Here is a 13830-nt window from a genome sequence, read left to right on the forward strand (position 1 = left end):
CCTAACTTGTTCCCTCTTGGTCTCCTGACACCTGAACACTATATATGCTGCCACTTTCCCCCCTAACTTGTTCCCTCTTGGTCTCCTGACACCTGAACACTATATATGCTGCCACTTTCCCCCCTAACTTGTTCCCTCTTGGTCTTCTGACACCTGAACACTGTATATGCTGCCACTTTCCCCCCTAACTTGTCCCCTCTTTGTCTCCTGACACCTGAACACTGTATATGCTGCCACTTTCCCCCCTAACTTGTTCCCTCTTGGTCTCCTGACACCTGAACACTGTATATGCTGCCACTTTCCCCCCTAACTTGTCCCCTCTTGGTCTCCTGACACCTGAACACTGTATATGCTGCCACTTTCCCCCCTAACTTGTCCCCTCTTGGTCTCCTGACACCTGAACACTGTATATGCTGCCACTTTCCCCCCTAACTTGTTCCCTCTTCGTCTCCTGACACCTGAACACTGTATATGCTGCACCTTTCCCCCCTAACTTGTTCCCTCTTGGTCTCCTGACACCTGAACACTGTATATGCTGCCACTTTCCCCCCTAACTTGTTCCCTCTTGGTCTCCTGACACCTGAACACTATATATGCTGCCACTTTCCCCCCTAACTTGTTCCCTCTTGGTCTCCTGACACCTGAACACTGTATATGCTGCCACTTTCCCCCCTAACGTGTTCCCTCTTGGTCTCCTGACACCTGAACACTATATATGCTGCCACTTTCCCCCCTAACTTGTTCCCTCTTGGTCTCCTGACACCTGAACACTATATATGCTGCCACTTTCCCCCCTAACTTGTCCCCTCTTGGTCTCCTGACACCTGAACACTGTATATGCTGCCACTTTCCCCCCTAACTTGTCCCCTCTTGGTCTCCTGAACACTGTATATGCTGCCACTTTCCCCCCTAACTTGTCCCCTCTTGGTCTCCTGAACACTGTATATGCTGCCACTTTCCCCCCTAACTTGTCCCCTCTTGGTCTCCTGAACACTGTATATGCTGCCACTTTCCCCCCTAACTTGTCCCCTCTTGGTCTCCTGACACCTGAACACTGTATATGCTGCCACTTTCCCCCCTAACGTGTTCCCTCTTGGTCTCCTGACTCCTGAACACTATATATGCTGCCACTTTCCCCCCTAACTTGTTCCCTCTTGGTCTCCTGACACCTGAACACTATATATGCTGCCACTTTCCCCCCTAACTTGTTCCCTCTTGGTCTCCTGACACCTGAACACTATATATGCTGCCACTTTCCCCCCTAACTTGTTCCCTCTTGGTCTTCTGACACCTGAACACTGTATATGATGCCACTTTCCCCCCTAACTTGTCCCCTCTTTGTCTCCTGACACCTGAACACTGTATATGCTGCCACTTTCCCCCCTAACTTGTTCACTCTTGGTCTCCTGACACCTGAACACTGTATATGCTGCCACTTTCCCCCCTAACTTGTCCCCTCTTGGTCTCCTGACACCTGAACACTGTATATGCTGCCACTTTCCCCCCTAACTTGTCCCCTCTTGGTCTCCTGACACCTGAACACTGTATATGCTGCCACTTTCCCCCCTAACTTGTCCCCTCTTGGTCTCCTGAACACTGTATATGCTGCCACTTTCCCCCCTAACTTGTCCCCTCTTGGTCCCCTGAACACTGTATATGCTGCCACTTGTTCCCTCTTGGTCTCCTGACACCTGAACACTGTATATGCTGCCACTTTCCCCCCTAACTTGTCCCCTCTTGGTCTCCTGAACACTGTATATGCTGCCACTTTCCCCCCTAACTTGTCCCCTCTTGGTCTCCTGACACCTGAACACTGTATATGCTGCCACTTTCCCCCCTAACTTGTCCCCTCTTGGTCTCCTGAACACTGTATATGCTGCCACTTTCCCCCCTAACTTGTCCCCTCTTGGTCTCCTGAACACTGTATATGCTGCCACTTTCCCCCCTAACTTGTCCCCTCTTGGTCTCCTGACACCTGAACACTGTATATGCTGCCACTTTCCCCCCTAACGTGTTCCCTCTTGGTCTCCTGACACCTGAACACTATATATGCTGCCACTTTCCCCCCTAACTTGTTCCCTCTTGGTCTCCTGACACCTGAACACTATATATGCTGCCACTTTCCCCCCTAACTTGTTCCCTCTTGGTCTCCTGACACCTGAACACTATATATGCTGCCACTTTCCCCCCTAACTTGTCCCCTCTTGGTCTCCTGACACCTGAACACTGTATATGCTGCCACTTTCCCCCCTAACTTGTCCCCTCTTGGTCTCCTGAACACTGTATATGCTGCCACTTTCCCCCCTAACTTGTCCCCTCTTGGTCTCCTGAACACTGTATATGCTGCCACTTGTCCCCTCTTGGTCTCCTGACACCTGAACACTGTATATGCTGCCACTTTCCCCCCTAACTTGTCCCCTCTTGGTCTCCTGACACCTGAACACTGTATATGCTGCCACTTTCCCCCCTAACTTGTTCCCTCTTGGTCTCCTGACACCTGAACACTGTATATGCTGCCACTTTCCCCCCTAACTTGTTCCCTCTTGGTCTCCTGACACCTGAACACTGTATATGCTGCCACTTTCCCCCCTAACTTGTCCCCTCTTGGTCTCCTGAACACTGTATATGCTGCCACTTTCCCCCCTAACTTGTCCCCTCTTGGTCTCCTGAACACTGTATATGCTGCCACTTTCCCCCCTAACTTGTCCCCTCTTGGTCTCCTGAACACTGTATATGCTGCCACTTTCCCCCCTAACGTGTCCCCTCTTGGTCTCCTGACACCTGAACACTGTATATGCTGCCACTTTCCCCCCTAACGTGTTCCCTCTTGGTCTCCTGACACCTGAACACTATATATGCTGCCACTTTCCCCCCTAACTTGTTCCCTCTTGGTCTCCTGACACCTGAACACTATATATGCTGCCACTTTCCCCCCTAACTTGTCCCCTCTTGGTCTCCTGACACCTGAACACTGTATATGCTGCCACTTTCCCCCCCTAACTTGTCCCCTCTTGGTCTCCTGAACACTGTATATGCTGCCACTTTCCCCCCTAACTTGTCCCCTCTTGGTCTCCTGACACCTGAACACTGTATATGCTGCCACTTTCCCCCCTAACGTGTTCCCTCTTGGTCTCCTGACACCTGAACACTATATATGCTGCCACTTTCCCCCCTAACTTGTTCCCTCTTGGTCTCCTGACACCTGAACACTATATATGCTGCCACTTTCCCCCCTAACTTGTCCCCTCTTGGTCTCCTGACACCTGAACACTGTATATGCTGCCACTTTCCCCCCTAACTTGTTCCCTCTTGGTCTCCTGACACCTGAACACTGTATATGCTGCCACTTTCCCCCCTAACGTGTTCCCTCTTGGTCTCCTGACACCTGAACACTATATATGCTGCCACTTTCCCCCCTAACTTGTTCCCTCTTGGTCTCCTGACACCTGAACACTATATATGCTGCCACTTTCCCCCCTAACTTGTTCCCTCTTGGTCTCCTGACACCTGAACACTATATATGCTGCCACTTTCCCCCCTAACTTGTTCCCTCTTGGTCTCCTGACACCTGAACACTATATATGCTGCCACTTTCCCCCCTAACTTGTCCCCTCTTGGTCTCCTGACACCTGAACACTGTATATGCTCCCACTTTCCCCCCTAACTTGTCCCCTCTTGGTCTCCTGAACACTGTATATGCTGCCACTTTCCCCCCTAACTTGTCCCCTCTTGGTCTCCTGAACACTGTATATGCTGCCACTTGTCCCCTCTTGGTCTCCTGACACCTGAACACTGTATATGCTGCCACTTTCCCCCCTAACTTGTCCCCTCTTGGTCTCCTGACACCTGAACACTGTATATGCTGCCACTTTCCCCCCTAACTTGTTCCCTCTTGGTCTCCTGACACCTGAACACTGTATATGCTGCCACTTTCCCCCCTAACTTGTTCCCTCTTGGTCTCCTGACACCTGAACACTGTATATGCTGCCACTTTCCCCCCTAACTTGTCCCCTCTTGGTCTCCTGAACACTGTATATGCTGCCACTTTCCCCCCTAACTTGTCCCCTCTTGGTCTCCTGAACACTGTATATGCTGCCACTTTCCCCCCTAACTTGTCCCCTCTTGGTCTCCTGAACACTGTATATGCTGCCACTTTCCCCCCTAACGTGTCCCCTCTTGGTCTCCTGACACCTGAACACTGTATATGCTGCCACTTTCCCCCCTAACGTGTTCCCTCTTGGTCTCCTGACACCTGAACACTATATATGCTGCCACTTTCCCCCCTAACTTGTTCCCTCTTGGTCTCCTGACACCTGAACACTATATATGCTGCCACTTTCCCCCCTAACTTGTCCCCTCTTGGTCTCCTGACACCTGAACACTGTATATGCTGCCACTTTCCCCCCTAACTTGTCCCCTCTTGGTCTCCTGAACACTGTATATGCTGCCACTTTCCCCCCTAACTTGTCCCCTCTTGGTCTCCTGACACCTGAACACTGTATATGCTGCCACTTTCCCCCCTAACGTGTTCCCTCTTGGTCTCCTGACACCTGAACACTATATATGCTGCCACTTTCCCCCCTAACTTGTTCCCTCTTGGTCTCCTGACACCTGAACACTATATATGCTGCCACTTTCCCCCCTAACTTGTCCCCTCTTGGTCTCCTGACACCTGAACACTGTATATGCTGCCACTTTCCCCCCTAACTTGTTCCCTCTTGGTCTCCTGACACCTGAACACTGTATATGCTGCCACTTTCCCCCCTAACGTGTTCCCTCTTGGTCTCCTGAACACTATATATGCTGCCACTTTCCCCCCTAACTTGTTCCCTCTTGGTCTCCTGACACCTGAACACTATATATGCTGCCACTTTCCCCCCTAACTTGTTCCCTCTTGGTCTCCTGACACCTGAACACTGTATATGCTGCCACTTTCCCCCCTAACGTGTTCCCTCTTGGTCTCCTGACACCTGAACACTATATATGCTGCCACTTTCCCCCCTAACTTGTTCCCTCTTGGTCTCCTGACACCTGAACACTATATATGCTGCCACTTTCCCCCCTAACTTGTCCCCTCTTGGTCTCCTGACACCTGAACACTGTATATGCTGCCACTTTCCCCCCTAACTTGTCCCCTCTTGGTCTCCTGAACACTGTATATGCTGCCACTTTCCCCCCTAACTTGTCCCCTCTTGGTCCCCTGAACACTGTATATGCTGCCACTTGTTCCCTCTTGGTCTCCTGACACCTGAACACTGTATATGCTGCCACTTTCCCCCCTAACTTGTCCCCTCTTGGTCTCCTGAACACTGTATATGCTGCCACTTTCCCCCCTAACTTGTCCCCTCTTGGTCTCCTGACACCTGAACACTGTATATGCTGCCACTTTCCCCCCTAACGTGTTCCCTCTTGGTCTCCTGACACCTGAACACTATATATGCTGCCACTTTCCCCCCTAACTTGTTCCCTCTTGGTCTCCTGACACCTGAACACTATATATGCTGCCACTTTCCCCCCTAACTTGTTCCCTCTTGGTCTTCTGACACCTGAACACTGTATATGCTGCCACTTTCCCCCCTAACTTGTCCCCTCTTTGTCTCCTGACACCTGAACACTGTATATGCTGCCACTTTCCCCCCTAACTTGTTCCCTCTTGGTCTCCTGACACCTGAACACTGTATATGCTGCCACTTTCCCCCCTAACTTGTCCCCTCTTGGTCTCCTGACACCTGAACACTGTATATGCTGCCACTTTCCCCCTTAACTTGTTCCCTCTTGGTCTCCTGACACCTGAACACTGTATATGCTGCCACTTTCCCCCCTAACTTGTTCCCTCTTGGTCTCCTGACACCTGAACACTATATATGCTGCCACTTTCCCCCCTAACTTGTTCCCTCTTGGTCTCCTGACACCTGAACACTATATATGCTGCCACTTTCCCCCCTAACTTGTTCCCTCTTGGTCTCCTGACACCTGAACACTGTATATGCTGCCACTTTCCCCCCTAACGTGTTCCCTCTTGGTCTCCTGACACCTGAACACTATATATGCTGCCACTTTCCCCCCTAACTTGTTCCCTCTTGGTCTCCTGACACCTGAACACTATATATGCTGCCACTTTCCCCCCTAACTTGTCCCCTCTTGGTCTCCTGACACCTGAACACTGTATATGCTGCCACTTTCCCCCCTAACTTGTCCCCTCTTGGTCTCCTGAACACTGTATATGCTGCCACTTTCCCCCCTAACTTGTCCCCTCTTGGTCCCCTGAACACTGTATATGCTGCCACTTGTTCCCTCTTGGTCTCCTGACACCTGAACACTGTATATGCTGCCACTTTCCCCCCTAACTTGTCCCCTCTTGGTCTCCTGAACACTGTATATGCTGCCACTTTCCCCCCTAACTTGTCCCCTCTTGGTCTCCTGACACCTGAACACTGTATATGCTGCCACTTTCCCCCCTAACGTGTTCCCTCTTGGTCTCCTGACACCTGAACACTATATATGCTGCCACTTTCCCCCCTAACTTGTTCCCTCTTGGTCTCCTGACACCTGAACACTATATATGCTGCCACTTTCCCCCCTAACTTGTTCCCTCTTGGTCTTCTGACACCTGAACACTGTATATGCTGCCACTTTCCCCCCTAACTTGTCCCCTCTTTGTCTCCTGACACCTGAACACTGTATATGCTGCCACTTTCCCCCCTAACTTGTTCCCTCTTGGTCTCCTGACACCTGAACACTGTATATGCTGCCACTTTCCCCCCTAACTTGTCCCCTCTTGGTCTCCTGACACCTGAACACTGTATATGCTGCCACTTTCCCCCTTAACTTGTTCCCTCTTGGTCTCCTGACACCTGAACACTGTATATGCTGCCACTTTCCCCCCTAACTTGTTCCCTCTTGGTCTCCTGACACCTGAACACTGTATATGCTGCCACTTTCCCCCCTAACTTGTTCCCTCTTGGTCTCCTGACACCTGAACACTGTATATGCTGCCACTTTCCCCCCTAACTTGTTCCCTCTTGGTCTCCTGACACCTGAACACTGTATATGCTGCCACTTTCCCCCCTAACTTGTCCCCTCTTGGTCTCCTGACACCTGAACACTGTATATGCTGCCACTTTCCCCCCTAACTTGTCCCTCTTGGTCTCCTGACACCTGAACACTGTATATGCTGCCACTTTCCCCCCTAACTTGTCCCCTCTTGGTCCCCTGAACACTGTATATGCTGCCACTTGTTCCCTCTTGGTCTCCTGACACCTGAACACTGTATATGCTGCCACTTTCCCCCCTAACTTGTCTCCTCTTGGTCTCCTGAACACTGTATATGCTGCCACTTTCCCCCCTAACTTGTCCCCTCTTGGTCTCCTGAACACTGTATATGCTGCCACTTGTCCCCTCTTGGTCTCCTGACACCTGAACACTGTATATGCTGCCACTTTCCCCCCTAACTTGTCCCCTCTTGGTCTCCTGACACCTGAACACTGTATATGCTGCCACTTTCCCCCCTAACTTGTCCCCTCTTGGTCTCCTGACACCTGAACACTGTATATGCTGCCACTTTCCCCCCTAACTTGTTCCCTCTTGGTCTCCTGACACCTGAACACTGTATATGCTGCCACTTTCCCCCCTAACTTGTTCCCTCTTGGTCTCCTGACACCTGAACACTGTATATGCTGCCACTTTCCCCCCTAACTTGTCCCCTCTTGGTCTCCTGAACACTGTATATGCTGCCACTTTCCCCCCTAACTTGTCCCCTCTTGGTCTCCTGAACACTGTATATGCTGCCACTTTCCCCCCTAACTTGTCCCCTCTTGGTCTCCTGACACCTGAACACTGTATATGCTGCCACTTTCCCCCCTAACGTGTTCCCTCTTGGTCTCCTGACACCTGAACACTATATATGCTGCCACTTTCCCCCCTAACTTGTTCCCTCTTGGTCTCCTGACACCTGAACACTATATATGCTGCCACTTTCCCCCCTAACTTGTCCCCTCTTGGTCTCCTGACACCTGAACACTGTATATGCTGCCACTTTCCCCCCTAACTTGTCCCCTCTTGGTCTCCTGAACACTGTATATGCTGCCACTTTCCCCCCTAACTTGTCCCCTCTTGGTCTCCTGACACCTGAACACTGTATATGCTGCCACTTTCCCCCCTAACGTGTTCCCTCTTGGTCTCCTGACACCTGAACACTATATATGCTGCCACTTTCCCCCCTAACTTGTTCCCTCTTGGTCTCCTGACACCTGAACACTATATATGCTGCCACTTTCCCCCTAACTTGTTCCCTCTTGGTCTCCTGACACCTGAACACTATATATGCTGCCACTTTCCCCCCTAACTTGTCCCCTCTTGGTCTCCTGACACCTGAACACTGTATATGCTGCCACTTTCCCCCCTAACTTGTCCCCTCTTGGTCTCCTGAACACTGTATATGCTGCCACTTTCCCCCCTAACTTGTCCCCTCTTGGTCTCCTGAACACTGTATATGCTGCCACTTTCCCCCCTAACTTGTCCCCTCTTGGTCCCCTGAACACTGTATATGCTGCCACTTGTTCCCTCTTGGTCTCCTGACACCTGAACACTGTATATGCTGCCACTTTCCCCCCTAACTTGTCCCCTCTTGGTCTCCTGAACACTGTATATGCTGCCACTTTCCCCCCTAACTTGTCCCCTCTTGGTCTCCTGAACACTGTATATGCTGCCACTTTCCCCCCTAACTTGTCCCCTCTTGGTCTCCTGACACCTGAACACTGTATATGCTGCCACTTTCCCCCCTAACGTGTTCCCTCTTGGTCTCCTGACACCTGAACACTATATATGCTGCCACTTTCCCCCCTAACTTGTTCCCTCTTGGTCTCCTGACACCTGAACACTATATATGCTGCCACTTTCCCCCCTAACTTGTTCCCTCTTGGTCTTCTGACACCTGAACACTGTATATGCTGCCACTTTCCCCCCTAACTTGTCCCCTCTTTGTCTCCTGACACCTGAACACTGTATATGCTGCCACTTTCCCCCCTAACTTGTTCCCTCTTGGTCTCCTGACACCTGAACACTGTATATGCTGCCACTGTCCCCCCTAACTTGTCCCCTCTTGGTCTCCTGAACACTGTATATGCTGCCACTGTCCCCCCTAACTTGTCCCCTCTTGGTCTCCTGAATGCAATTTGTAAGATGCAGCTGCAAAGCATATTGGGAGAAGTGTGCATTGCTTTACGTATATTTTGCACACTGCCTGGGACTGTTGCTGGTGGTGAGAGAGCTTTCAGTAAGCTAAAACTGATAATAACTATTTGAGGTCCACTATGTCCCAGGACAGGCTTTGCAGTCTTACCATGCTGTCCATTGAAAGTCAGTTAACTAGAAAGCTGGACTTAAAGACTTGATTAGTGACTTTGCTAGCAAGAAGGCTCAGCGCTGGGCTCTTGGTGAGTAAGGCTGAGCAAGGGCCAGTGATAACTGTTTAATGGCATGGTTATGGATATTGGATCACTACACACATGATGCCCACAGGCTGAGAACAAGACTGAGAACAGGCTGAGAACAAGATGTATCTCAAAGTATTGGCTGGATTACCATAACATTTGTTGTGCACAATCAAGACCCCAAGTGGAAGAAACCTATTGATTTGGTGACCTCTTGACCTTTCCTCTAGCGCCACCATCAGGCCTTTTCATTTCCATTTTGTTTTCCATCTCCACCTTTCCAGCTGCTTATTTTCTTGAGGGTTTGTATACTTAGTTCAACAATCTGCTGATGAGTTTATTATTTGGTTTGTTATATTATTCTACAGATGATAATGTTCATAATGTATATTTAAGTCATATTTATTTTAAGTTATTCATTAATGTTAAGAGAATTTTAACATTCAAAGAAATGACACTGTAAAAGACATCCTTTAGCACATTTCTTATAGAGGGGATCAGTCTTGCTTCAAATAGTGAATTCCACTGAATGCAGAATGTTGCACACATGTCTGCACAGGGTTCTATTTTCACAGCTCAGTGTCAGTAAATATCCTACAGTAAATAATGGACTACAAGAGAGTTGCAAGGCTGCAAAGCTACGGTTACTTAATTAAAGCTTTGAACGGGCTGATTGGGATCTGGAGGTGTGTGGTTACAGCAATTGCTCAAGGTTGGTGTGGCCTGTGGTGGTGGGGCACAATGTGATATATTTTCATGGAGCCCAAAATCCCTGGCGGTGCTCCTGTGTGTGTGTGTGTGTGTGTGTGTGTGTGTGTGTGTGTGTGTGTGTGTGTGTGTGTGTGTGTGCCACAGAAACATGATGACATTGGCCAATGACATTTGACAGGAACAACAGAGATTATCTGCTGTTCTTTTGTGCTTAGTGTTGAGCCTTTCACCAGCACCTGGACTAAAACACACATGACCTTCTTTTATATAGACTGACTGTGGAGTCTACAGAGAGTCTGGTCTACAGCTGGTAGGGTGGCAAATCTATCAAACACCAGAGTGTCATAGAGGGATTCAACAGATCTGTATTTGAGCCACATTTGGCACTGGCAAAATGTCACTTCATTATAGTAGTGTGTGTGTTCACCTGTGGCTTTCTGTCGGACATTGTTGCGGGCCTTCTCCACGCCAGGGGCCCCTGAGGTGGTAGCGCTGCGGAACCTCATGGGCTCCTGGACCCCCTGCTGGTCTCCCTGGTTTCTCCAGCTCAGAGAGAAGGACCTGGCCACCGCTGCTGCCTTCTGGGAGTCCTGGACCACTCCTGAGAGACATACAGAGAGAGAGAGACAGACACATATATAATATCAATAGAAAATAAAAAAGAGAAACTGAATCTTGAGTTCTTCCATTGCTGCTATCTGAACTGAGGCTTATACTGCATTACTCACCACTATCCCTACATCTCTATCTCCCTCTCTCCCCCCTGCCACCCTCTCCCTCTCTCCCCCCCTGCCACCCTCTCCCTCTCTCCCCCATGTCACCCTCTCCCTCTCTCCCCCCTGCCACCCTCTCCCCCTATCTCCCCCCTGCCACCCTCTCCCCCTCTCCCCCTGCCACCCTCTCCCCCCTCTCTCCCCCCTGCCACCCTCTCCCTCTCTCCCCGCTGCCACCCTCTCCCTCTCTCCCCCTCTCCCCGCCACCCTCTCCCTCTCTCCCCCCTGCCACCCTCTCCCCCCTCTCTCTCCCCCCTGCCACCCTCTCCCTCTCTCCCCCCCCCGCCACCCTCTCCCCCCTGCCACCCTCTCCCTCTAGCTCCCCCCTGCCACCCTCTCTCTCCCCCCCTGCCACCCTCTCCCTCTCGCTCCCCCCTGCCACCCTCTCTCTCCCCCCTGCCACCCTCTCTCTCCCCCTGCCACCCTCTCCCTCTCTCTCCCCCCTGCCACCCTCTCCCTCTCTCTCCCCCTGCCACCCTCTCCCCCCTCTCTCTCCCCCCTGCCACCCTCTCTCCCCCCTCCCTCTCTCCCCCTGCCACCCTCTCCCTCTCTCTCTCCCCCCTGCCACCCTCTCCTCCCTCTCTCCCCCCTGCCACCCTCTCCCTCCTCTCTCCCCCCTGCCACCCTCTCCCCCCTCTCTCCCCCCTGCCACCCTCTCCCCCCTCTCTCCCCCCTGCCACCCTCTCCCCCCTGCCACCCTCTCCCTCCACCCTCTCCCTCTCTCCCCCCTGCCACCCTCTCCCCCCTCTCTCCCCCCCGCCACCCTCTCCCCCCTCTCTCCCCCTGCCACCCTCTCCTTCTCTCTCCCCCCTGCCACCCTCTTCCTCTCTCCCCCTCTCCCGCCACCCTCTCCCTCTCTCCCCCCTGCCATCCTCTCCCTCTCTCTCCCCCCTGCCACCCTCTCCCTCTCTCTTCCCCCTGCCACCCTCTCCCTCTCTCTCCCCCCTGCCACCCTCTCTCTCTCTCTCTCTCCCCCCCTGCCACCCTCTCTCTCCCCCCTGCCACCCTCTCTCTCCCTCCCCCTCTCTCCCTCTCTCTCCCCCTGCCACCCTCTCCCTCTCTCCCCCTCTCCCCGGTCTCTCTCTCCCCCCTGCCACCCTCTCCCCCTCTCCCCCTCTCTCTCTCTCCCCCCTGCCACCCTCTCCCTCTCTCTCTCCCCCCTGCCACCCTCTCCCTCTCTCTCTCCCCCCTGCCACCCTCTCTCTCCCTCCTCCCTCTCTCCCCCCTGCCACCCTCTCTCTCCCCCCTGCCACCCTCTCTCTCTCCCCCTGCCACCCTCTCCCTCTCTCCCCCTCTCCCCGGTCTCTCTCTCCCCCCTGCCACCCTCTCCCCCCTCTCTCTCTCCCCCCTGCCACCCTCTCCCTCTCTCCCCCTGCCACCCTCTCCCTCTCTCTCCCCCTGCCACCCTCCCCCTCTCTCTCTCTCCCCCCTGCCACCCTCTCTCTCCCTCCTCCCTCTCTTCCCCCTGCCACCCCCCCCCTCCCCTCCCCCCCTCTCCCTCTCCTGCCTCCCTCTCTCTCTCCCCCTCCCTCCCCCTCTCTCCCCTCCCTCCCCTCCCTCCCTCCCTCTCTCTCTCTCCCCCCTGCCACCCTCTCCCCCCCTCTCTCTCCCCCTCCCCTCTCCCTCTCCTTACCCCGTCCCCTCTGTTTCTTCTCCTTCTGTTCACTGAGTTTGTCCAGGGGCAGGTTGCTCATGTCCAGGCCGTAGACGGAGCGGGCCAGGACAGCGGTCAGAGAATCCATGATGCTGGCCCACTCTGTCACCAGCTCGTCCCAGCCTGTCAAAGACGACAGCACAGACAGCAGCTCGTCCCACAGCTCCCGAGAGATGAAGACACACAGGTTGGCCCGTACCCACGCCACCATGATTGTCTGGGGGAGGATGTACAGGGGCACACAAAACATATCTCAATCATCAGGGCCAGACAGCTGGTTCTCATTGGAATCAAAACATATCTCAATCATCAGGGCCAGACAGCTGGTTCTCATTGGAATCAAAACATATCTCAATCATCAGGGCCAGACAGCTGGTTCTCATTGGAATCAAAACATATCTCAATCATCAGGGCCAGACAGCTGGTTCTCATTGGAATCAAAACATATCTCAATCATCAGGGCCAGACAGCTGGTTCTCATTGGAATCAAAACATATCTCAATCATCAGGGCCAGACAGCTGGTTCTCATTGGAATCAAAACATATCTCAATCATCAGGGCCAGACAGCTGGTTCTCATTGGAATCAAAACATATCTCAATCATCAGGGCCAGACAGCTGGTTCTCATTGGAATCAAAACATATCTCAATCATCAGGGCCAGACAGCTGGTTCTCATTGGAATCAAAACATATCTCAATCATCAGGGCCAGACAGCTGGTTCTCATTGGAATCAAAACATATCTCAATCATCAGGGCCAGACAGCTGGTTCTCATTGGAATCAAAACATATCTCAATCATCAGGGCCAGACAGCTGGTTCTCATTGGAATCAAAACATATCTCAATCATCAGGGCCAGACAGCTGGTTCTCATTGGAATCAAAACATATCTCAATCATCAGGGCCAGACAGCTGGTTCTCATTGGAATCAAAACATATCTCAATCATCAGGGCCAGACAGCTGGTTCTCATTGGAATCAAAACATATCTCAATCATCAGGGCCAGACAGCTGGTTCTCATTGGAATCAAAACATATCTCAATCATCAGGGCCAGACAGCTGGTTCTCATTGGAATCAAAACATATCTCAATCATCAGGGCCAGACAGCTGGTTCTCATTGGAATCAAAACATATCTCAATCATCAGGGCCAGACAGCTGGTTCTCATTGGAATCAAAACATATCTCAATCATCAGGGCCAGACAGCTGGTTCTCATTGGAATCAAAACATATCTCAATCATCAGGGCCAGACAGCTGGTTC

General features: G+C 52.1%; 1 protein-coding gene across 6 annotated transcripts in view; it reads right to left on the bottom strand.

Moving 5' to 3' along the window:
* Positions 1-13830, bottom strand: part of LOC109893775 (ral GTPase-activating protein subunit alpha-2-like) — a 204267-nt gene that overhangs the window by 97820 nt on the left and 92617 nt on the right. For all 6 annotated transcript variants that reach the window (XR_004210648.1, XM_031829051.1, XM_031829054.1 and 3 more), the window contains exons 15-16: positions 12549-12786; positions 10570-10743 (exon numbers count right to left, since the gene is read on the bottom strand). Coding sequence is in view for 5 of the 6 variants with exons in the window: in XM_031829051.1 (XP_031684911.1) it covers positions 10570-10743; positions 12549-12786 (412 nt within the window). In the remaining variant the exon portion in view is untranslated. The remainder of the gene's footprint in view (positions 1-10569; positions 10744-12548; positions 12787-13830) is intronic.

This window comes from Oncorhynchus kisutch, linkage group LG7, assembly GCF_002021735.2.
Source record: "Oncorhynchus kisutch isolate 150728-3 linkage group LG7, Okis_V2, whole genome shotgun sequence".
NCBI classification, from domain to species: Eukaryota; Metazoa; Chordata; class Actinopteri; order Salmoniformes; family Salmonidae; genus Oncorhynchus; species Oncorhynchus kisutch.